The 25,097-nt window shown below is 41.2% G+C and overlaps 2 protein-coding genes across 17 annotated transcripts in view; one reads left to right on the top strand and one right to left on the bottom strand.

Annotated features, from left to right (window-relative positions):
• The window catches only part of CKAP2 (cytoskeleton associated protein 2), a 36,911-nt gene extending 12,564 nt beyond the window's left edge, over positions 1-24,347 (bottom strand). For 2 of the 16 annotated variants that reach the window (XM_070578128.1, XM_070578122.1), the window contains exons 1-3: positions 3,421-3,687; positions 3,126-3,215; positions 2,706-2,790 (exon numbers count right to left, since the gene is read on the bottom strand). Coding sequence is in view for 6 of the 16 variants with exons in the window: in XM_070578115.1 (XP_070434216.1) it covers positions 2,706-2,790; positions 3,126-3,156; positions 3,541-3,654 (230 nt within the window). In the remaining 10 variants the exon portion in view is untranslated. Of the gene's footprint in view, positions 1-2,705; positions 2,791-3,125; positions 3,222-3,318; positions 3,698-3,755; positions 5,879-22,027; positions 22,388-24,178 lie in introns of those variants that run through there. The other 14 variants (XM_070578117.1, XM_070578118.1, XM_008539967.2 and 11 more) reach the window with 13 other exon arrangements.
• A 105-nt stretch (positions 24,348-24,452) lies between these two features.
• The window catches only part of VPS36 (vacuolar protein sorting 36 homolog), a 30,494-nt gene continuing 29,849 nt past the window's right edge, over positions 24,453-25,097 (top strand). The window contains exon 1 of the mRNA XM_070578130.1: positions 24,453-24,703. Coding sequence (XP_070434231.1) covers positions 24,608-24,703 — 96 coding nt within the window. The 5' untranslated portion in view covers positions 24,453-24,607. The remainder of the gene's footprint in view (positions 24,704-25,097) is intronic.

Raw genomic sequence — 25,097 nt, 5'->3', positions numbered from 1 at the left:
AAGATTGGCACAGATGTTAGCTCAGGGCTAATCTTCCACACCAAAAAAACCCACAAAAAAACACAAAACTGCCCTTAGAAGGGTTATCTGAACAAAGGAGACTTAAAATACTCACATTGGACATTGTAAAATACAAACATTTAGTTTTGAGCAGCTGCAACTCTGATTGGTTGTCTATTTAATAATTTGTTGCTCAAGTAATATTTAAATTGACATTTGTTTCTGAAAGGAGTAAACAGAGTACTTGTGAGGTTTCTTGGTAAAGCCAGAGAAGAGTGTAAAATTTTTTCTTCCCACTGTGTATAAGAATATTATAAACCCCATGACCCACTTGGATTCCTCATTTAAATATGTAGTTAAGAGTCACTGTCTCATCTGAATTAAATTTTTCTTTGCTTACTCTCTAGTAATCTCATTCCATTCCAAGGTTTTAAAAAAATATCATCTACACACTGACAATTCCCAAGTTTATACCTCCAGTCTCAATCTCACCCCTGACCTTTAGACACATAACTATTTGGCATCTCCACTTGGATGTCTTACTGGTAACTCAGACATAACATGGTCAAAAGAGAACTCCTGATTCCCCTACTCCTCTCTCAGTCCTCCCCATCTCAATATACAGTATCACTATGCACTCAGTTATTCAAATCAAAAGTCGAGGATCATCTTTTTGTCTTAAACAAAGAAATATGGGATTTGTGAAAGAAAATGCTTATTCTAAAATAAACCAACTTATTACTGTAAAGTTAAAAATAAAAAAATTTGGAAATAATGCCAAACTTATAAAAAGTTACAAAATTGTAAGTAGTTCGAAGAATATCCATATACTCTTTCTCCAGATTTGCCTACTGATAATGTTTATCCCATTTGTTATCATTTGCACTCTTTCTGAACATATGTGTGTGGAGTACATACAATTTTTTACCTGAACCTTTCAAGATAAGTTATATACATGATGGCCTTTTACCCCTAAATACTTCAGTGTTATTTCCCAAAAACAGGGATTTTCTCTTACGTAACCACAGTACAGTTATCAAATTCATAAATTTACCTTGATACATCACCTTAGTCTACTGTCCATATTCTATTCAGAAAACTGACCTTTACAGCACTTCCCCTTCCACTTTAGGGCAGAGTGTAAGGGTCAGAATTGAATTTAGTTGTCATATCTCTTTAGGCTCCTTTAATCTGGAATATTCAGGATCATCTTTAACTCCATTCCTTCTTTTACATGCCATACCTAATCCATCACCAAGTCCTATCAGCACTCTCTCTTAAATAAAAGTAGAATTTGACCACTTTCTACCATGACGAAGGGTAGGAAGCATTCAGAAAGACAAAATACATCAGTAAGTAAAGTACCTAACATAAAGAAATGCAAATTAAAATGAGACCATGCAGATGGCAATGATGTTTGGAGGAAATCAGGGAAACCAGGAGAATAAAGTATTTAAAGAACCCATCCACTGGATGGAACGCCACTCAGAGATCATGATATGATAGCTACCACTTGTTGGGCCCTCACTATGTACCAGGCATAGCACAAGACATTCAGCATTTCATTTAACGCCCAAGGAACACATATTACTATCTCATTTTAATATAAGTAGACAGACTCAGAGAGGTCATGTAACTCCCCTGAGGTTCCACAGTTGTAGTGGCAGACTTACAGATTCCAGCCCCAGTCCTTATCACTCTAAAACACATGCTCTTCGATTGCAGACAAAAAGCCTGGAAGGATGCTCCTAGCACTTACCTCTAGAAAGCGCGGGGACTTTTCATTTTTTGCTTTATACACTTTCGTGGATTGTTTTTCTTTAGCCACAACCACATACAATTTTTTTTTTTTTTTTAGATTTTTTTTTTCCTTTTTCTCCCCAAAGCCCCCTGGTACATAGCTGTGTATTCTTCGTTGTGGGTTCTTCTAGTTGTGGCATGTGGGACGCTGCCTCAGCGTGGTCTGATGAGCAGTGCCATGTCCGCGCCCAGGATTCGAACTAACGAAACACTGGGCTGTCTGCAGCGGAGCGCGCGAACTTAACCACTCGGCCACGGGGCCAGCCCCAACCACATACTATTTTTTAACTTTTAACAAAATAATACAAAAATATTCCTATGGAGGGTTGAGACTAAAACAAGTATCTCCAAACATTTGGGAGGGCTACATCCCAAAAAACAAGCCCCCCCCTCCAAGCGAGTAAAAACCTTGCCAAATTATAAAAAGACTGACCTCCGTAGCACTGCATAGACCGTAAGTCAATATTTTGGTATATACACACACTTAGCTTTAAAATTAACTATTTCCTCGTAGAGTGTGAAGTAATTCACACAAGAAACAATGACCTAATGCTGTGCCATCCAATAAGGCAGCCACTAGCCCATGAGGCTATTGAGCACTTGAAATGTAGCTAGTCTCAGCTGAGACGTTCTGATAGTATAAAATACACAACAGACATTGAAAACTTACTAGCCCCCCAATGCAAAATATCTCAGTAATAGTTTTTAAGTATTACATGTTGAAATTGTAACACAGGATATACTGGATTAAATAAAATGTTATTAAAATTCATTTCATCTGTTAAAAAAGTTTTCTAAATGTGGCTACCAGAAAATTTTAAGTTACACATGTGGCTCATATTACATTTTTATTAGACGGCTCTGATATAATTTTACAGATCTGAAATGAAAAAATCTGACCTCACCTGGATAATATCCGATTTTCCTGTTTGGATGCAAAAAAAGATTTTCTTTTTAAGAGTTGTTCCTTGAGTTTTTGTCTTCTTTGCTCTAAACAACAAAAGAGCTACAAGTCAACAGTAGTTACAACAATAACATCAAATAAATACTGACTAAATGAAGACTTTAGCTGGAAAAATGTTCTACTTGAGATCACATCTTGTACATAACGGAAAATTTCCCAATTCAGTATTGCCTGAGAAATAATCCCATTTTTACGAGACTGTTACCATAAAAGGTCCTCACAACTACTTTGCACAAGAATCATAGTCTCTACCGTGAAAAATCTGGAGAACATCATTTTCGATATACAACCGTAACTGCAAGCCAAGCTTTAAAAAACTAAATGGTAGAGATGAGGCACCGGACTCCAAGTTCTAATTTACCAGAATTGGGTTGGGTGAGAATTTCCTTCTTCTGTTTCCCACGTGTAGGGTAAAGAAATAACAATATTATTTCCAAAGAGGTAGCCAGCCCTAGATCTCCATAAAGTCAAAGGCAAAGAAGTTAAGCTTGAAGACGAGGCAACCCCACCCCTCCAGAAACCCCCTCCAGAAACCCTCTCCCGATTTAGCAGACCCGAGCACTCTGCGCAGGCGCAGTCGGCTCTCGGAGCGGACGCGGCCCCGCCCCCGCGAGCCCCGCGCCCCCAACGCCGGTCCCAGGCTGAGCCCCGCACACGTCTCCTGGCCTGGATCAACGGATTCCTCCAGGGCAGGCCCTTCGCCGGGGCCAGTGGGCAACGCCCGGCCAGGAGCGACCGCACGCTAGGCGCTCAACCCGCACGCCAGCACCACGGACCAGGCACCGCTCTGTCCATTTCACAAATGCCAAACGTGCGGCTGCGAGAGGCCGAGCGCCGCGTTCATGCTGCTCACACAACCGGTCAGGGCTGAGGCTGGTCTGCGCACCCATGGCCCTGACCGCTGAGCCCGAGCCATGTCCCCCACGCGCCCCCCGCCCTCAGGCCAACAACCTGCTCGCCGGCTCGCGCGCTCCCGCCACCGCGGCCTCACCTCTGAACGCGGACTGGGCCCTCTGACTCGGGGGCAGCTGCAGGTCGCAGGGCACGGCTGGGGTGCTCATCGCAGCTCGGGGCGCCGGGACACGGCTGCGTTTTGAGCGCCTCGACTCCCTCCACCTGAGGCCGCCGCTCGCTGCGCACGCCTCCCGCAGCTCCCTCAGACTGCGCGGCCGCCGCCTCCGCCCATTGGTGCTCAGCGTGAATTGAATGGGCCAATGACGGCAGGGGGGCGGAGCCTGGGCTGCGGTTGCCCGGGCGGGTCTTGCGTCTGCCTGGTTGGGTTAGGACGCTCTGGGCCGAGTGCCTAGGTTTTCAAACCTAAACACTCTCTCGGTCCTGGACAGGCAACGTGGGAGGAGTCGGCCAGCAGAGTCCCTGCTGTTGGAGCAGATAGGACTAGTCTCCAGACGCTCACAGTGCAGCGAGGAAGGCAGACGAGAGAAGTGTTGTTTGGCTGCGCTTCTTATTAAACATGGGCGTGTTCACTGACGAGGAGGAGGATATAAGCACTGATTACTGAGAGCACGTGTATTTCCCTTTCACAAATATTTCTTCATTGCCGCATCACAGCTCTTAAGTGAGGCGTTATCATCTCCTGATTCACAGACCAAGTGACAGGCTCGGAAGGTATTTGTCAACGTTTGCACGGCTTGCAAATGGAAAGTGAGATTAGGGTCTGTTTTCTTTTGTACTACACAATTATCAGATGCAAAAAAGAGGAGAGGAAGAGAACGGGATAAAACGAGGCTAGAACCTTCCCTTATAATCCTCCTGTGAAGATAAAACAGCGTTTGTTGTGGACATTTTGTGTTTGTGTGCTGCCATAATCTTCTGGTCTTCATGTAAAAATACCACCTTAATAAAACCCTAGCAAACACCGAATCTACAAGACAAAACGAAATAGTTCAGAGCTAGAAGGTTTTGAGGGTGGCAGTGGGGAAAGCTAGGGAGAGTTCTGGGCGGTGCCTGTCTGGTTTTGAGCGCTGGGTTCCCAGCGTTTCTCCGCCTTGCCTGGTCTCTGCAGTAAGGCTGGGCTGGACTGTTTCAGCCAGGTGTTAAGCATGGAGACAGAGAAAGGAGGATGTAATTTCTATAATTTCTATCTCTCTTGTCCAAGTCAGGTGGCCTCACAGCTGGCTCTCAACTGTGGTCAATTTTTCCCATCTTTCTCTGCTTTTTTCGTCAGGCATCTTATGGTAGCATCTTGCTAAATAAGGAAGTTAGTGTGAGATATTCTGTAGTTTTTTTCTTGATTAAATGTCCCATCTTTAGTGTAGCTTTACCTACACTCAAGCCCAACTCTGGGAGAAGCAACAGCCAAACAGCACCTAAGACATCACTGCTGTTGACATACTAATGTTAATATTGTTGATTATTTACTAAAGTTTCATCAGACGGGTTGGGTTACCAGGGATTCCCATTAAGCGACAGAGAACAGTTTAATAAAATAGAACAGTTCAAAATTGGCTCAAGAACCTCCAAAGCATTATGCGAAGTGAAAGAAGCCAGCCACAAAATGTCACACATATGGTATGATTCCATTTACATGAAATATCCAGAATAGATAAATCCATAGAGACATAACACAGATTGATGGTTGCTAGGGACTGGGGGTAGGAGGGAATGGAGAGAGGCCATTTAACCAGTGAGGGGTTTTACTTTGCAGGATGGAAATGTTTTAGAACTAGGTTAGAGGTAGTGATTGTACAACATTGTGAATATATTAATGCCACTGACTTCACTCTGGAATGGTTAGTTTTTATGTTATGTGAATTTCAATATATTTTTTAAGTGGGCATGGTAAAAAAAAAAAAAAAGGAAGTGACTCAAAGAAAACCATGGAGATCTCAATAGGCTGAGATGGTGAGCAGGAAAAACCACGAAACTGCTAGGTTGCCCAATATGGCAATTCTCCCCTAATTTCCAGACGCAGCCACTCCAAGAATGATATCTTTCTTAAGACGCTTTTTTTATATCATCGTCCCACAGTTGTTGGAGGGAGGCTTCCTTCCAGCTGTCTTCTCTAACACAGTTGATGATGAAACTGCAGCCACCTGGAATATTGATGATCAGCTTCAGTTGTTCCTCCTGTGGTCACGTGGAACAGGGCAGTACCTGTGAGGAAAGAGAGTAGGACAATCCAAGGGCTAGAAGGAAGGCAAGGACAGGATGAGGACACAAAGTCCAGGGAAGAGGGAGCCTCAAGAAAGAAGGAATGGTCCAGTGTTAGGTGCTGAAGAGGACCAGTAGGATTGAGACTGACAGGGACCAGTGGATTCAGAAGCTAGAACGTTTTAGCAAAAACATTCTGTGGTGGGGCTGGCCCCATGGCCGAGTGGTGAAGTTCACATGCTCCACTTCGGCAGCCCAGGGTTTCGCTGGTTTGGATCCTGGGTGCGGACATGGTACTGCTCATCAAGCCACGCTGAGGCGGCACCCCACATGCCACAACTAGAAGGACCCACAACTAAAAAAAAAATATATATATATATATATATATACATAAAAAAATATGTATATAAATATTTATATATATATATACAACTATGTACCAGGCAGCTTTGGAGAGAAAAAGGAAAAAAAAATCTTAAAAAAAATACAAAATTATTACTGAGAAAAATTAAAGAAACCCTAGCTAAATGGAGGGATATAATATGCTAATGGTTCAGAAGACCCTATATTGTTAAGATGTCTATTCTCTCTCCACGTTGATCTATTCAATCCCATCCTAATCAAAATCCTTGAAGGCTTTTCTATAGATATTGACAATTGAATTTTAAAATTTAAATGGAAATGCAAAGGATCTAGAGAGGCAAAACAATTTTGAAACAGAACAAAGTTGGAGGACTAACACTACCTGATGTCAAGCTGTATTATAAGGCCACAATAATCAAGATAGTGTGGTATTGGTGTAAAGAAAGACAAATAAATCAATGGAATACAATAGAGATTCCAGAAATATACTCAGGCCTCTATGGCAAATTGATTTTCTACAGTTTCTGAGACAACTCAATGGAGGAGAAGGATAATCTTTCCAACAAATGGTGCTGGGACATCTGGATATTCACATATGAAATAACCATGACCCTTACTTCACCCCTTGTACAAAACAAAACTCAAAAACAACAACAAAATAAGCCTCAAACTGAAACATAGACCTAAATGTAAGAACCCAAACTATAAGACTTCTAGAAGAAAAAGGAGAAAATCTCAGTGACTTTGTGTTAGGCAAAGATTTCTTAAATGGGAGACAACATGAGCTCTAAAAGAAACAATACACTGGATTTCATCAAAATTAAAACCTTTTGCTCTCCAAAAGTCACTTTAGAAAACAAGGCAAGCTACAGAGTAGGAGAAAATATTTGCAAAACATTTTGATAAAGGACTTTCATCCAGAATATATAAAAACTCTTACAACTCAATTTTTAAAATGTGCGAAAGAATTGTGCTTCACTAAAGAAGATGTTAGGAACTAAAAATAAGCACATGGAAATATGTTTAACATCATCAGTCATCAAGAAAATGCAATTAAAATCAGAATGAATTATCACTAACTATACACCAAGGAACTGTGACTTTCATACACTGCTAGTAATAATACGAAATGGTATAGCTACTTAAGAAAACAGTTTGTCAGGGGCCGGCCGGCGGCGTAGTGGTTAAGTTCACACGTTCAGATTTGGTGGCCCAGGGTTCGCCAGTTCGGATCCTGGGTACAGACACGGCACTGCTTGGCAAGCTATGCTGTGGCAGGCTTCTCATGTATAAAGTAGAGAAAGACAGGCACAGATGTTAGCTCAGGGCCAGTCATCCTGAGCAAAAAGAGGAGGATTGGCAGCAGATGTTAGCTGAGGGTTAATCTTCCTCAAAAAAATAAATAAATAAAACGACCCATTGGCACTTTCTTTTAAAGTTAAACATGCACTTACCATATGATCCAGCAATTCCTCTCCTAGGTATTTACCCAAGAGAAATAAAAACATATGTACACGAACATTTATAGCAGCTTTATTCATAATAGCAGAAAACAACCTAAATCTCCATCAACTAATGAATGGATAAACAAATTGTGACACAGCCATTCAATTGACTATTCTTCAGCAATCAAAAGGAACAAAATACTGATAAATGCAATAACATGGATAAAACAGAAAACACTCAGTTTTTTCCTTCCTATATAGGGAAAAACCCAGCTCTTTCCTATTGAGCTTCCTTCCTGTGTGTCTCCTTTTACACAGAACACTTCTGACACTTCTGGTCACCAAATGTGTGGAGGTTTTTCCCTGACAACAAGCAATTCTGTGACGGCAGTTGGGTGTCCTATAATTTAACTCAATTCTAACACTATCTACCTGGAGATAGTGTCAGACCCCAGAGGTTAAGTGCTCAGTCCCACAAGACTGCCCCCCTGACTCCCACCCACTTCAGATGCCATGGCAAGCCCAGGTTATCACCTTTGCTTCTGTCTGACTGGCTATAGATTGGAGGTTCCAATGACCCCCTCCTTGGGCTCGATTAATGCACTGGAGCTGCTCACAGAACTCGGAGAAGCACTTACTTATGTTTACCGTTTATTAAAGGCTATGATAAAGGATAGAGATGAACAGCCAGATGAAGAGATCCATAGGGCCAGGTCTGGGGAGGTCCTGAGAGCAGGAGCTTCTGTTCCTGTGCAGTTGGGGTGCATCACCCTCCCCACGTGGATGTGCTCGCCAACCTGGAAGCTCTCTGAACCCCTTGCTATTGGGATTTTATGAAGGCTTCCTCACGTAGGCATGATCAATTATTAACTCTATTACAGCCCCTCTCCCCTCACTAGAGAAGTGGGGGAGGGGAGCTGAAAATTCCTAGCTTCTAACCATGGCTTGATCTTTCTGGGGACCAGCCCCCATCCAGAAGACATCTAGGGAGCCTACTCAGAGTCATCTCAATAGAACAAAAGATGCTCCTAGTGCTCTTGTCACTTACGAATTTACAAGAGTTTTAGGAGCTCTGTGCCTGGAACTGGGGTTAGAGACCAATATATATTTTCTATTATCTCACAATGGATGAGTCTCAAAAACATGGCTTTACATTTAAGAAGCCAGATACAAACCATACCTTATAGATCCTTTTACATTAAACTCTAGAAAAGGCAAAACAATCGTGATAGAAAGCAGAGCAGTGGTTCTTAGGGGCCAAGAAGTTGGGGGAGGAATTGAGTGCAAAGGCCCGAGGAAACTTTTTGGGGAGATGAAAATATTCTATATAGAAAGAAAATATTCTATATAGAAGACTCTTTCAACTTGTCAAACCTCACCAAATTGCATGTCTAAAAATTGGTGAATTATATTGTATGTAAATTATACCTAAATAAATAAAAGAAGCCAAAAGAGAGGAAGGAACGAAGGAAGGAAATTGTGCCCAACTGAGCTTTTGGACAAGATTCTCAATGTGTCGAGAAAGTATTCATTTATTCCTAAGATTTTTTTAAAATTAGGGATAGATGTTGAATTGTGCCAACTGTCTTTTACTATTATTTCTTTATGATTTGATTTTTCTTCATTGATCTATTGATTGGTTAAATTTTGATAATAGATTTCCTAGTATTGAGTTGTATTTGCACTCTTTGAATAACTGCACTTGGATTGTGTTATACCATTCTTTTAATATTCTGTTTATTTGTTTTTGCTAATATTTTATGTAAGATTTTGCATTCAATTTAATATGTGACCCTTTTCTGTATACTCTCATAGTATTTCTGTTGGGTTTTGAAATCTGTTTTTCTGGCTTCACAAAGAATTTGGAAACATTCCTTCTTTGTGCTCTGGAAAAGTTTAAGTTGTAAAATAATTATGTGTTCTGTCAAGGTTTAAAAGAATTCACCTGTGAAACTGTTTGGTCCTAAAGTATTTTTTGTTTTTGTTTTTTGTAACTCTTTGATAACTTTCTCAATTTTAGGTTTTAAAAATTCTTTTCTGGGGTTAATTTGAATGTTCATCTTCTCCAAACATCCATATTCTCCAAACACCAAACACAAAGATAGCTTTCTCAATTTTAGGTTTTAAAAATTCTTTTCTAGGGTTAAGTTGAACACTCATATTCTCCAAACAGTCTTTTCAATCAGGTTTTCATATTCATTTGCATAAGGCTTTGCAAAACATCTTTTATGAGAACCACGATCATTCAGTCTGAGTTTGTGTCACTTACAGGCTCTCCATAATGGACTATGTGGCCTGTGTTTGCACACAGTCTGGGAGAAGGAATAAACATCACTCTCGCGCTTTAGATCCTTCATAGCTGAATACACTTAAGTTGAGACAACAAAACCCCAGACAAGGAATCAAGGACTTTCAAGGCGGCCCCTTCCCATCTTGGAATTTCCAAGTATGACAAAGCATTTTGTCATATTGAGTCAAAACTCACATCACAGAACTTATCACTGGGAAAGGCATCAAGAAATTAGCTGAACTAGATGAAGTGTATATACTAATGCTTTATGATACCTTTTTTTAATGACAAAAGTTTATTTTTACAAACAAAAAACTAAAGGAGCTCCACGTTGCTAAACTTAAATGAAGGGTCTTAATTTTTGCCAGTGTGAGAAGCAGGCACGAACCTGAGAAGAGGAGAAAAGAATCTCAGCATTTTTTTTTACTCCAGGGTTTTGTCATCTCAATTTGTGTGTTCAGCTGTGAAGAAACTAAAGAAGATAGTGATTTTGAGAAAATTACCATTATTGTTTTTAATCCTCCAAACTCTCCGAATAAACTTTTATCTGAGGGGACTTTGTTTAATTAGTCTCACTTTATAGCTACCAAGATGAGCAATTTTTAAATGTTCACCTTTCATCCTCTCTTCTTTCAGAAAACCACAAGGTTAAAAAGTCTATTGCCATTTCAGTATAGGGGATCTCTTAGATTTGGTTTATTTCCACACAGATGGATTTCTTTAAAAGACCCACAAAAGATGAAGGAATTTTATCAGTAAGAGGCAGAGTCTGCATCATGCAAAGGACTTGGTATTCCCATGCTGAAATCATTGATAAGTGTGCTCTTCAGGCAGTTTCTGAGCAAAGATTTGAAGATGTTCATTATCCTGCAAGTTTTGAAAGTATCTTTTCAACATTAAATCTGAAATGTGCTACTTGTTTTTGATCCATTCAAATACAACCTTAGTACTATTATTACTTATTTTTTTGCCTTTTAAGAAATGGACAAGGGCAGGCCCCGTGACGGAGTAGTTAAGTTCCTGTGCTCCGCTTCAGCAGCCAAGGGTTCACCAGTTCAGGTCCTGGGCGTGGACCTATGCACTGCTCATCAAGCCATGCTGTGGTAGCATCCCACATAGCAGAAGTAGAATGACCTACAACTAGGATATACCACTATGTGCTCAGGCTTTGGGGAGAAAAAAAAGAAGAAGATTGGCAACAGATGTTAGCTCAGGGCCAATCTTCCTCAACAAAAAGTATACCTTAAAAAAAAAAAGAAATAGAAATTACTTCTGAGCCAATGAAAAGCAAGTCCATCAAACAGCAGCACACAAGTCAACAGAAAGGAAGCACAAAGCAAGGCACAGGATCCTCCTATATTTTTGTGGATTTTTTTAAATTGACATATAACATTATATTAGTTTCATGTGTCAACATAAGATTTGATATTTGTATATATTGCAAAATGATCACAATGTCAATTAACCTACTAATCTAATCTGTGACCATGTATAGTTACATTTTTTTCTTGTGATGAGGACTTCTAAGATTCACTCTCTTAGCAACTTTCAAATATACAATACGGTTTTATTAACTATAGTTCCCATGTTGTACATTACATCCCCATGACTTGTTTATTTCTAACTAGAAGTTTTTATCTTTTGACCCCCTTCACTAATTTCACCCTCCCTTGCATTCCCACGCCTCTGGCAACTACCAATCTGTTCTCTGTATCTATGAGTTTTTTTTTTAATTCCACAGATAAGTGAGATCATACAGTATTTATCTTTTTTTTTACTTTTTTCACTTAGCATAATGCCCTCAAGTTCCATTCATGTTATTGAAAATGACAAGATTTCATTTTTTATGGTTGAATAATATTCTATTGTATATATAGACCACATCTTTATCCATTTCTCCATTGAGGGACACTTAGGTTGTTATCATATCTTGACTATTGTAAATAACGCTGCAATGAACATGGGGGTGCATATATATTTTTAAATTAGTGTTTTCATTTTCTTTGAATAAATACTCAAAATTAGACTTGCTGGATCATATGGTAGTTCTATTTTTAATTTTTTGAGGAACCTCCATGTTTTCCATAGTGGCTGCACCAAGTTACATCCCACAAACAGTGCACAAGGGTTCCCTTTTCTCTACATCCTCACCAATACTTGTTATTTCTTGTCGTTTTGATAATAGCCATTCCGACAGGTGTGAGGTGATATCTTATTGTGGTTTTGATTTGCATTTCCCTGATGATTGGTGATGTTGAGACTCCTTTCTTTTTTAACGAAAATAACAGTGTTTCCTGGAGGCAAAAACACATCATGATCTTACCTGAGAACTGGAGTTCCAGATAAGATACAAACTATGATGATCTGTACGGTCTTATAACAACAACAACAACAAAATGCCCAGTACATACTTTTAAAAAGTCATAATGTGGAACAATTTTAAGTAGCAATAATAGCAGTATATGGACAACTTGTTTTAAACATTTTACTATTCTTACAAAAGAATATCATAATTTTTAAAATTACATTTTAGAAGGGGAATAAAATGCCTACAGAAAAACAAAACTCAAAAATTAAGCTTAACTTCTAGTATCTCTAGCTTATTTCCTCATACCTCTGCTCTGGTTTTGGTCTCAAAGTTTATGAGCTATGATATATAAGATACTTAGCTAGAAAGGTCTATAACCTGTGAGATATATATATAGCTTTGGTCATGGGATTGCATTCTAGGGCTTTCTCTCCCATAGGAGTTCCTTCACAGGAAACAGGGAATCCTGCACCATTTTCCCCACATACAGTGGGAAGCTCAGAAAACAGAGTCCACCCATGTATACTTTTATTATCTCTTGTCTCTTTAGGAATCTGACCATAGTGGATAGTCTTAATCTTGATCACTGAGGAAGAGAAGGTCTTTCTCTTGTCCCTGCTGGCTTCTCAGCTGTCCTTCTCCCTGGCTTTCATCTGTGGATATTTCTCCCAAGTCACGGATCTGAGGAATCCTGACACCCCGGTCTATTGGATTTCAACATCTTCCTGCTTTGTTAGATGCTGTGATGGTTAATTTCATATGTCAACTTGGCTGGGCCACAGGGTGCCCAGATATTTGGTCAAACATTACACTGGGTGTTTCTGTGAGGGTGTGATTAACATTTAAATTGGTGGACTTTGAATAAAGCAGATTGCCTTCCATAATGTGGGTGGGCCTCATCCAATCAGTTGAAGGCCTGAATAGAACAAAAAGCTGACCCTCCCTGCCCCACCCAGCAAGAAGAATTCTGCAGCAGATGGCTTTCAAAGTCGAACTAGAATATCTTCTCTTCTTAGTTCTCCAGACTGATGAACCTGATGGCCTTTAGACTTGAACTGCAGCCTTAGTTCTCCTGGGTCTCTAGCCTGCTCACCCATCCTGCAGATTTTGGACTTGCCAGCCTCTATAACTACACAAGCCAATTCTTCATAATCTTGCTCTCTCGCTTATTGGTTCTGTTTCTCTGGAGAACTCTGACTAATACAGATGCCCTGTTCTCTTTTCTGGATGGATCCTCAGGCAGGTGCTCTGGCCTACTCCAGTCTCATTTCTTGGCATAGCTGAGACACATGGCATTTCTCCTTGCACCAACCTGAAACAGAAAACCCTTGTACAGCTGTCTGTCCTAGCCACTGTCATATGTCAGTCTTCTTATTTGTTTGCTACAGATTGTATGCCCTCAGGGGCAGGAAGCATACCTTATTTTCATGACCCCACTGCCCAGCATTTTGATCATGGCAAAGTCCAGGAAAAAGCTGCACAGTTCTGCATAAGACTAGGACACTTACGTCACATGATGTTACTTTTAATAGGAAAAAAGACAAAAAATTATAATCGAATTAAAAAATCAGGAAATGACAGTAAATTGTAATATGCAATGATGGCATATTACAGTGATTAAAATGTCAAATAACTTTTAGTGATATGGGATATGGTCATGTGAGAAATATGGAATACAGAAGAGAAGGGTCAGAAATAGACCAGAATACACACAGGATTTTAGAACATGATAAAGGCGGCAATTTAATTCAGTGGAGAAAAGATGATTTCTGTGCATTGAAAAGAGTGCTGCTTTTCTCATAGAGCCTGTGCTACAGACCCCTGATGCCATGATTAGGGGAGATGTGGAGCCCCAGGAGCAGAGAGGGGGTCTGCCCTCCACCCCTCTGCCCACATGGGCAGGCAGCTTTGGGACTTGAAAGGCTGGAACCAGGGTGAGGGAAGTGGCCTGACTTGTATGGCCTGGCCTCACTTTTATTGCCCTAATCCTGGCCCATTGGATCCTGCCTTTATTTAAAATGGATATTTTGTTCAGCTTGGATTTTTGAATTAATTTTGATTTTTTAAACATATTGCTTTAAAATATTATTTATCTTAATCATTGCGTTTTTTGGGCACCACTTAAATTTTGCACCTGCTTCCCTCATTCCCTCACCCTAGTCCCAGCCCTGTCCAACTTGGGAGAAACCAGTGGCTTCTCTTACCAGCAGCAGTGGAGAGGAGTCGAAACACCAGAGCAGGGCCTGACACACAGTGGGTACTCAACACGTGTTTTTTGAATATTTGTTGAATGAGCGAGGAGGCTGACACTGACAGGCCTGACTTGAAGTGACTCAGAAGAGAGGTTTTCAACTCACTGACCTAATCGCTCCTGGTCCCCTGGGAAATACCACCTGTCGAACCACATCATGTGAGATCCTAATAGGCTGGCCTGCACTGGTGCTGGGGGACCTCACATACAGTGAGAGACAAAGGCAAAGTGAGCATAAGACACTCAAGGAAAGAGCAGCTCAAGGGAGAAGGAACATGATGAATTAGAACAAGAGGCTACTGTGGAGCGCAGCACTCAGGGATGTAACAGAAGAAAACTTTATTAAAAATGTAATGAGAATTCTAAGTAGATGTAATTAGAAGACTCACTCGAGTGTTTCTAGAACTTAAGGATATTCTAGAACTTAAAACATTTTTCTCAATTAAAAAATTCAACAGAGTTGGAAAAGTGAACAGTCCCTGTTAAAAACACAAATTCAAGGAGTGATATCATTATCATGGCAGAGTGAGCTCTCCACTTAAATTCTCCCCTCTAAGATACAAAGAAAAGGACATTCATAAACCAACAGAGGACATCCACACAACACAAAAGACATCTGAGAGACCCATGCAGCCATACTTCTGAAGGTGGAGGTGCTGGAGCCCCTCTGAGGAAATGGAATGAGGTAAGAAGAATCTTCTCTTCTTCACAAAGGGCAGCAACCCAGGCCCTGTGCATAGCTCTGAGAGGAAAGGGGGGAGGGGGCAGTCCTCCACAGCCCATCACTCTCTGAGGTCCCTCACAGCCCACGGGAAAGCTCCCACACAGAGGTGGCTAGCTATCGTGGGGGTGTCTTCATCAAGCTAACACCCCAGGAAAGCAGATAAAGAGGGAAGAGCAAGAAGCCCCCTGGGATTGCACAGGAGAAAGAAAGCACCCCTCCCCCTGCTGGACACCCCAGTTCAGCAGCTCCAGAAAAGCAGCAGCTGGGTGCTTAGCCACAGATCATGGCAGGCTCAGAATACACAGCTCTTGACCCCCACTCAGTGGTGGCAGGTGGAAGCAGTGATCAAATACCACCACTATGCGGAAGCACAAATCCAGGCTGTCAGGCAGTATGAAAAAATATATTAACTCTCCAGACCAGAAGAAAAACAATGATAAGTACCCAGAAATCAATCCTGAAGGCATAGAAATCTATAATCTAAGTGACAAAGAATTCAAAACAGCTATCATAAAAAGACTCAACAAGTTACAAGAAAATGCAGATAGACAGTTCAATGAATTCAGGAACTTCTTCACAAAAAAGATTGAAACTATAAAGAAAAAACAATCAGAAATATTGGAGGGGATGGCCTGGTGGTGCAGTGATTAAGTGCACACATTCTGCTTTAGCGGCCCAGGGTTCACCAGTTTGGATCCTGGGTGTGGACATGGCACCGCTTGGCAAGCCATGCTGTGGTAAGCATCCTATATCTAAAGTGGAGGAAGATGGGCACAGATATTAACTCAGTGCCAGTCTTCCTCAGCAAAAAGAGAAAGATTGGCAGCAGTTATCTCAAGGCTAATCTTCCCCCTGCAAAAAAGAAATATTGGAGACGAAAAACAGAATGGATGAAACAAAGAAGAATATGGATTCTCTGAACAATAGAGCTGATATTATGGAGGAATGAATCAACAATATTGAGGACAGAAATATAGAAATGCTCCAGATGGAGGAAGAGAGAAAACTAAGCCTAAAAAGAAATGAAGAAATTCTCTGAGAAATATCCAACTCAATTAGGAATTGCAACATAATGATCATAAGTTTTCTAGAGGGAGAAGAGAAGCAGAATGGAGCATAACACTTGTTCAAAGAAATAATAGCTGAGAACTTCCCAAACCTGAGCAAGGAGCTGGAAATACAAGTGAAAGAAGCCAATAGATCTCCTAAAAGACCTTCTCCAAAGCATATAGTAGCGAAGCTGGCAAAAGTCAGTGACAAAGAAAACGTATAAGTGCAGCAAGGCAGAAGAAAATAACTTACAAAGGAACCTCTATCAGGCTTTTAGTGGATTTCTCAGCAGAAATCTTACAGGCTAGGAGAGAGTGGAATGATATATTCAAAACTCTGAAAGACAAAAACTTTCAGCCAAGAATACTTTATCCAGTGAAAATATCCTTCAGATATGGTGGAGAAATAAAAACTTTCCCAGATAAACAAAAGCTAAGGGAATTCATTGCTGCTAGACCCCCGACAAGAAATCCTCAAGAAGGCCCTCAGGCCTGGGGAAAAAAAAAAAAAAAAGAAAGAGGTTACAAAGCCCTGAGGAAAGAGATAAATAGGTAGACAAAATCAGAAAATTGTAGCTATCCATAAGAACAGGTTAGCAAACACTCAAGTATAACGATAAAGATAAAGGGAAAGAAAACACCAAAAATAAATATAATCTTGTCATTTTAACCACAAATTCACAACGTAAGATGTGACAGAAACAACTGAGAAGGAGATGAGGAAAGAGAGGGAATCGGCTTAATCTAAGGAAGTAAGAGGTTATCAGAAAATGGACTATCTCATCTATGAGATTTTTCATAAAAACCTCATGGTAACCACTAAACAAATAATTAGACAGAGATACAAATAATAAATAAGGAGAAAATGAAGAAAACCAGCATAGAAAACTACCTAACCAAATTGGTAGTCCGAAACACACGGGATGAGAAACAAAGGAAAAGCAGAAGAACCAAAAAATGAGCAATAGGGGCTGGCCCGGTGGCGCAGCGGTTAAGTGTGCACGTTCCACTTCTCAGTGGCCCGGGGTTCGCCGGTTTGGATCCCGGGTGCGGACATGGCACCGCTTGGCACGCCATGCTGTGGTAGGCATCCCACAGATAAAGTAGAGGGAGATGGGCATGATGTTAGCTCAGGGCCAGGCTTCCTCAACAAAAAGAGGAGGACTGGCAGTAGTTAGCTCAGGGCTAATCTTCCTCAAAAAAAAAAAAAGGGCAATAAATTAGTAGCATTAAGCCCTCATATAGCAATACTCACTCTAAGTATAAATGGACTGAATTCTCCAATCAAAAGACACAGAGTGGTGAGATGGGTTAAAAAACAAGATACAACAATATGCTGCCTCCAGGAAACACATCTCAGCTCTAAAGACAGGCTCAGAGTGAAGGGATGGAAGAGATACTCCAAGCTAATGGCAAACAAAAGAAAGCAGGTGTTGCCATACTTGTATCAGACAAAGAAGACTTCAAGATAAAACAGGTAAAGGGGCCGGCCCCGTAGCCGAGTGGTTAAGTTCGCGTACTCTGCTGCAGGCGGCTCAGTGTTTCGTCAGTTCGAATCCTGGGCGTGGACATGGCACTGCTCATTGAGCCACGCTGAGGCGGTGTCCCACATGCCACAACTAGAACGACCCACAACGAAGAGTATACAACTATGTACCCAGGGGCTTTGGGGAGAAAAAGGAAAAAAAAAAAACGATAAAACAGGTAAATAGAGACAAAGAGGGGCAGTATATGATGATAAAAGGGTCACTCCACCAAGAAGACATAACACTTATAAATATCTGTGCACCCAACACAGGGGCACCAAAGTACAATCAGCAACTATTAACAAGAGGAGATATTAACAATAATGCAATAATAGTAGGGGACCTCAACACTCCACTCATATCAATGGATAGATCATCCAGACAGAAAGTCAACAGGAAACAGTGGAATTAAATGAAAAACTAGAGCAGATGGACTTAAATAGATATATATATAGAACACTCCATCCAAAACCCAGCAGAATATACATTCTTCTCAAGTGCACACGGAACATTCCCAAGGTTAGACCATATGTTGGGAAACAAGGCAAGCCTCAATAAACTTAAGAAGACTGAAATAATATCAAGCATCTTTTCTGACCATAATACTATGAAACTAGAAATTATCTATAAGAAAAAAGCTGAGAAAGGGACAAAGATGTGGAGACTAAACAACATGTTACTGAAAAACCAGTGGATCACTGAAGAAATTAAAGGAGAAATAAAAAAATATCTGGAGACAAACGAAAATGAAAATACATCATACCAACTCATGTGGGATGCAGCAAAAGTGGTCCTAAGAGGGAAATTCACCACAATACAGGCACATCTTAATAAACAAGAAAAATCTAAAATAAGCAATGTCAAACTACACCTAACAGAATTAGAAAAAGAAGAACAAAGCCCAAAGTCAGCAGAAGGAGGGAAATAATAAAAATCAGAGCAGAAATAAATGAAATTGAAACAAAAAAGACAGTAGAAAGGTTCAATGAAACCAAGAGCTGGTTCTTTGAGAAGATAAACAAAATTGACAAACCCTTAGCTAGACTCACTAAGAAAAAGTGAGAAACCTCCAATAAATAAAATTAGAAATGAAAGAGGAGAAATTACATTGCATACCACAGAAATACAACAGATTATAAGAGAATACTATGAAAAACAATATGTCAACAAATTGGACAATCTAGAAGAAATGGTTAAATTCTTAGACTCTTACAACCTCACAAAGCTAAATCAAGAGAAAATAGATAATCCAAATAGACCAATCACAAGTCATGAGATTGAAATAGTAATCGAAAACCTCTTAAAACATAAAAGCCCAGGATCAGATGGCTTCTCTGGAGAATTCTATCAAATATTCAAAGTAGATTTATTACCTATCTTTCTCAAACTATTCAAAAAAATTGGGGAAGATGGAACACTTCCTAACACATTCTATGAGGCCAACATCGCCCTGACACCAAGGTCAGACAAGGACAAGACAAAGAAGGAAAATTACAGGCCAATATCACTGATGAACATAGACGCAAAAATCCTCAACAAAATATTGGCAAGCCGAATACAGCAATACATCAAAAAGATCATACACCATAATCAAGTGAGATTTATACCAGGGATGCAGGGATGGTTCAACATTCACAAATCAATCAATGTGATACACCACATCAACAAAATGAGGAATAAAAACCACATGATCATCTCAATAGGTGCAGAGAAAGCATTTGACAAGATCCATCATCCATTTATGACAAAAACTCTTAGCAAAGTGGGGATAGAAGGAAAGTACCTCAACATAATAAAGGCCATATATGACAAACCCACAGCCAACATCATACTTAATGGGGAAAAACTGAAACCCATTCCTCTGAGACCAGGAACAAGACAAGGGTGCCCACTCTCACCACTCTTATTCAACATAGTACTGGAGGATTTGGCCAGAGGAAGTAAGCAAGAAAAAGAAATAAAAGGAATCCAAATAGGAAATGAAGAAGTGAAACTCTTGCTGTTTGCAGATGACATGGTTTTATATGTAGAAAATCCTAAAGAACCCATAAGAAAACTATTATAAATAATCAACAACTACAGCAAAGTTGCAGGGTACAAAATCAACTTACAAAAATCAGTTGCATTTTTACACTCTAATAACAAACTAACAGAAAGAGAACTCAAGAATACAATCCCATTTACGATCACAACAAGAGAATAAAATATCTAGGAATAAATACAACCGAAGAGGCGAAAGACCTATACAAGGGAAAACTATAAGACATTACTGAAAGAAATCGATGGTGACATAAAGAAATAGAAAGATATTCCATGCACATGGATTGGAAGAATAAACATAGTCAAAATGTCCACACTACCTAAAGCAATCTACAGATTCAATGCAATCCCAATCAGAATCCCAATGATGTTCTTCACAGAAATACAACAAAGAATCCTAAAATTCATAATGAGCAACAAAAGACCCTGAATAGCTAAAGCAATCCTGAGAAAAAAGAACAAAGCTGGAGGCATCACAATACCTGATGTCAAAATATACTACAAACCTATAGTAACCAAAACAGCATGGTACTGGTTCAAAAACAGGTACACATATCAACAGAACAGAATTGAAAGCCCAGAAATAAAATGACACCTCTACGGACAGCTAGTCTTTGACAAAGGAGCCAAGAATATCTGATGGCGAAAGGAAAGTCTCTTCGATAAATGGTGTTGGGAAAACTGCACAGCCACCTACAAAAGGATGAAAGTAGAGCATGATCTTTCACCATATATAAAAATAAACTAAAAATAGATCAAAGACTTGAAGGTAAGACCTGAAACCATAAAACTTTTGGAAGAAAATATAGATAGTACACTCTTTGACACTGGTCTTAAGAGGATCTTTTTGAATACCATGTCTACTTGGACAAGGGAAACAAAAGAAAAAATAAACAAGTGGGACTTCATCAGACTAAAGAACTTCTGCAAGGCAAAGGAAACCAGGATCAAAACAAAAAGACAACCTAACAATTGGGAGAAAATATTTGCAAATCATATATCTAACAAGTGGTGAATCTCCATAATATATAAAAAACTCACACAATTGAACAACAAAAAAACAAACACGCTGATCAAAAAATGGGCAGAGGATATCAACAGACATTTCTCTGAAGAGGACATACAGATGGCCAATAGGCACATGAAAAGATGTTCAACATCACTAATCATCAGGGAAACGCAAATCAAAACTATACTAAGATATCACCTTACACCTGTTAAAATGGTCATAATCACTAAGACAAAAACTAACAAACGTTGGAGAGGTTGTGGAGAAAAGGGAACCCTCATACGCTGCTGGTGGGAATGCAAACTGGTGTAGCCACTATGGAAAACAGTATGGGGATTTCTCAAAAAATTAAAAACAGAAATACCATATGACCCAGCCATCCCACTATTGGGTATTTATCCAAAGAACTTGAAACCAACAATTCAAAGAGACTTATGCACCCCTATGTTTGTTGCAGCATTATTCACAATAGCGAAGACATGGAGGCAACCCAAGTGCCCATTGACTGATGAATGGATAAAGAAGATGTGGTATATATACACAATGGAATACTACTCAGCCATAAAAAAGACAAAATTGTCCCATTCACCACAACATGGATGGACCTTGAGGGTATTATGTTAAGCAAAATAAGCCAGACAGAGAAAGACAAACATCATATGATTTCACTTATACGTGGAAGATAAACACACAGACAAAGAGAACAGTGCAGTGGTTACCAGGGGGAAGTGGGTTGGGAGGTGGGAAAAAAAGGTGAAGGAACACACTTACATGGTGACTGAAAAATAATAATGAACAACTGAAATTTCATAATGTAAACTATTATGACTTCAATTTAAAAAATCATGTTCTAGATGAATATTTAGTAACCTAAAAATTTACAAAAACAACACAAATTCAGCCCAAAAATATACAGAAATCTCTCTGATGAGGGAAAAAATAGGGGTCATGGGAGACAGATACTTCTGAAAGGCTTATAATACGCAAGTAATCAAAGGTCCCAAAGGGGCAAAAAAGAACACATAGACCAGAAGTAATAATCAAATAAATAATAGAGGAATACTTTTCTGAAGAGGACAAAAAATTGAGTCTTCACATTGAAAAGCATCCTGAACTCACAAGCAGCACAATGAGAAAGGATACACACCTAGAATCTTTCACCTGGTGAAATTCCTGAACCTCAAGGATGATGAGAAAATCTTACAGGTTCCAGGCAGAAAGAACAGGTCACCTCCAGAGGAAGTAATCGTCCAGCGCTGGGCTTGCTCACAGCCTTCTCTGCCTCTCTCAATCCATGGTTTGGAAAGACCACGTGCCTAAGGAAATCCACATCTCTCCTACTCCCCCAGTCAGTGTTGCCGCTGCAGTATCCGCACTCTGGTTTCACTTTAATTGCATGTTAGGAAACTTCCGGTGAGTCAGGCACTCAGACTGTCATTGCCTAGTGCATTCACACCTCCTCTCTTCTCTCTTCTCTTTCGGAACTTTGCTTCCTCCTCTAAGAAAACTAAAACAATCCAGAGAATTTGTCCAGATTCCCACCACACAATCTACCCACCTCTCAGCATCTGCACCACATATTCTGCTCTCCTCTGATTTTAGCAATATCTCTGATCCTCTCTCGTGCACTCTCTCTCACTTACGGAAAGACATCACTCAAGCAAGCCTCCCCCCTCTCTCATATCTGATCATTTTTTTGCCTTCGATAATGGCTATCAGCATTCAAATATATTATTATTTCTTCCACCTTGAAAACCAACCAACCAACCAACCAACCAACCAACCTCCCTCTCAACCTTATTTCCCCTTCTTGTTACCAATCCATTTCTTTGCTCTCCTTTGCAGCAACACTCCTCAAAGCAGTTGTCTGTATTCCCTGTCTACAATTCCTCTCCTGTTTTTCTCTTCTAAAACAACTCCATTAAGACTTTGTCTTCCACCGCTCCATCGACCCACTGTTGTGAAGACCACCAGCAACTTCATGTAGTCAACGCAGTGATCAGTCCTCAGTCCCCACAGCACTTGACCCCACAGTCCACCTTTCCTTTTCCCTGTTTCCTCTCTTTACTTGGCTTCCAGGATGCCATGCTCTCCTGGTTGTCTTCCTGCCTCACTAGTGGCTCCTTCCCCATCTCCATTTCTGCGCCTCTTTTCCTGACCAGTGTTAATTTGGTCTAAATTAATATTCCTATTCTCCTAAGTGAAGGCTGTCCAAGTTTATATAGTGTTAGCCATTCTTCAGGACAATGATTTTCTTTTGATTAAAAGGTATGGAGAAATCGCCACATCAGCAAATGAAAAAAAGAAACAAGAATCAAATAATTGTCAAGTAGCAAAAAATAACAAAAATGATAATGTCTAATGTAGCCAGGGTTACTTGGTTTGTGTCATTGCAAATAATCAATAATCATTCTATTGTAAAAGGAAAGGGGAAAGAGAGTTTTATTCAAGCCAAACTGAGGACTATAGCCTGGGAGCCGCAGCCCTTGCAAGGAAGAAGGTGCTCCGGAAAAGAATGATTTTCAGCATAGTTCTATACCATTTCCAAACAAAGAGACATACACCAAGCATGACAGGGGTACATTCTTTCAAGAGTTCAAGTAGATATTTTGTTACAAATTAGCATGTACACAGTAGGTCAACACGACCCTGGAATCATGTTGGGAGACTTATCTTGAGAGAATGTTGGCAACATAGGAAAGGAGGCATCAATTCATGTCTTTAGAGTATATTCTTCACTTAGGATAAGGATTAAAGCAGATGTACAATGAATATTTGACAAGCCACAAGTCAGGCCTTTTGGTTCAAATAAAATTTCAAGTTTACACCAGAATGGCTTCCCCATACACCTCAGTATATAACAAATTTTTTTATATCACTTTGGAAAAGACCAATTTGCTGGTGGCACTGCCTCCTGGTTAAATAAGTCCCCAGTGTGTAGCAGGCTCTCTAAAGTGTGTACAAACTCTTTAAAGCGGTAATTCTATTTTGAAAAGACACTCTAAGAAAATAATCCAAAAGGGAAAAAAATATATCAGTTACAGAAGTACCAATATAGGTGCTCCATTTATAACGCAAAATTTATGAATAAAATGACAGAGGCAGTGGCAGACGCCTGGCAGGTGGGAGAGGCCACCATGGACGGGTGTGTGGGGACCAACCTACAGGTAAATTATGGGAGCTTTATACATTGAAATACTGTCTAGAGTAAATTCATGAGGTCTGTGTTAACATTGGAAATGTTTTAAACGAAAGTGATCTGAATGGAAAAAAAGGGGAGGCACAAAATAGTACTTACCTACTGATTGCAGGTGTGTAAAAACAATTCAGGCTATAAATGTTCACTTGGAAAAAAATTATTTACAGCCTTCAATGAAGATGGCAACATGCTGGGCACTGACAAGAGAAAGGCACAGACATACAGGAATAACGCGCAACAAGGAAGTTCAAGCTGCGGTCTGGGCTCCCTCAAAGGCCCTGTTAAGCTCTCAACTGGACATAGGGCGTGGTGGACGCCAGGGGGCGCTCCAAGCACGTCTCCACGTCCCTGGGGCCCTCGGGGCCGCGCGCGCTCCCCAGGGCGCTCCGGGCGCGCCGCATCCGCTCCCGGCTCCGTCCCTGCCGCCTGCCGCCCGCCGCCAGGGGGCGCCGCAGGCTGCCCGGCGCTCGGCTCGCCGCCCCGGAGCGCCAGCGCGGGCGAGCGGCGGGGGCCGGCCTGGCGGCGGCCATGGACCGCTTCGTGTGGACCAGTGGCCTCCTGGAGATCAACGAGACCCTGGTGATCCAGCAGCGCGGGGTGCGCATCTACGACGGCGAGGAGAAGGTAGGGCGGCGCGCGGCCCGGCCCGGCCCCGCTCCCAGCCCTCGGCGCGCACCCAGGCCGGCCCGCCCGGCCTCCTCTTGTGGGCCCGGCTCGGGCCGCGGCCTCGGGCGGCGGCGCCTCCCCACCGGCGGCTCCCGGCCCCGGCTCCGGCTAGGGAACGCGGCGGCGCGCGCGGCCGACGGCAGCTCCCCTCCGCCCGCCGCCTTCCTGCTCGGCGCGGCCGGGCCTGCGCGCTCGGGGCGGCGGCCCCAGGCCCCTCGGTGCACCGATCTCGGCGTCACGACCCGGCAGGCCCGCCCCGCCTTTGCGAGCTGCGGCCGAGCCTCTCCGTCTCCTCCCCCGGGGGCCCTGGTGGGGGACCTCGTGGCAGCCGCGCGGTTCCAGTCTGCGCGGG

This window comes from Equus przewalskii, chromosome 16, assembly GCF_037783145.1.
Source record: "Equus przewalskii isolate Varuska chromosome 16, EquPr2, whole genome shotgun sequence".
Lineage (NCBI taxonomy): Eukaryota > Metazoa > Chordata > Mammalia > Perissodactyla > Equidae > Equus > Equus przewalskii.
This window is presented reverse-complemented; position numbering and strand designations above follow the sequence as displayed.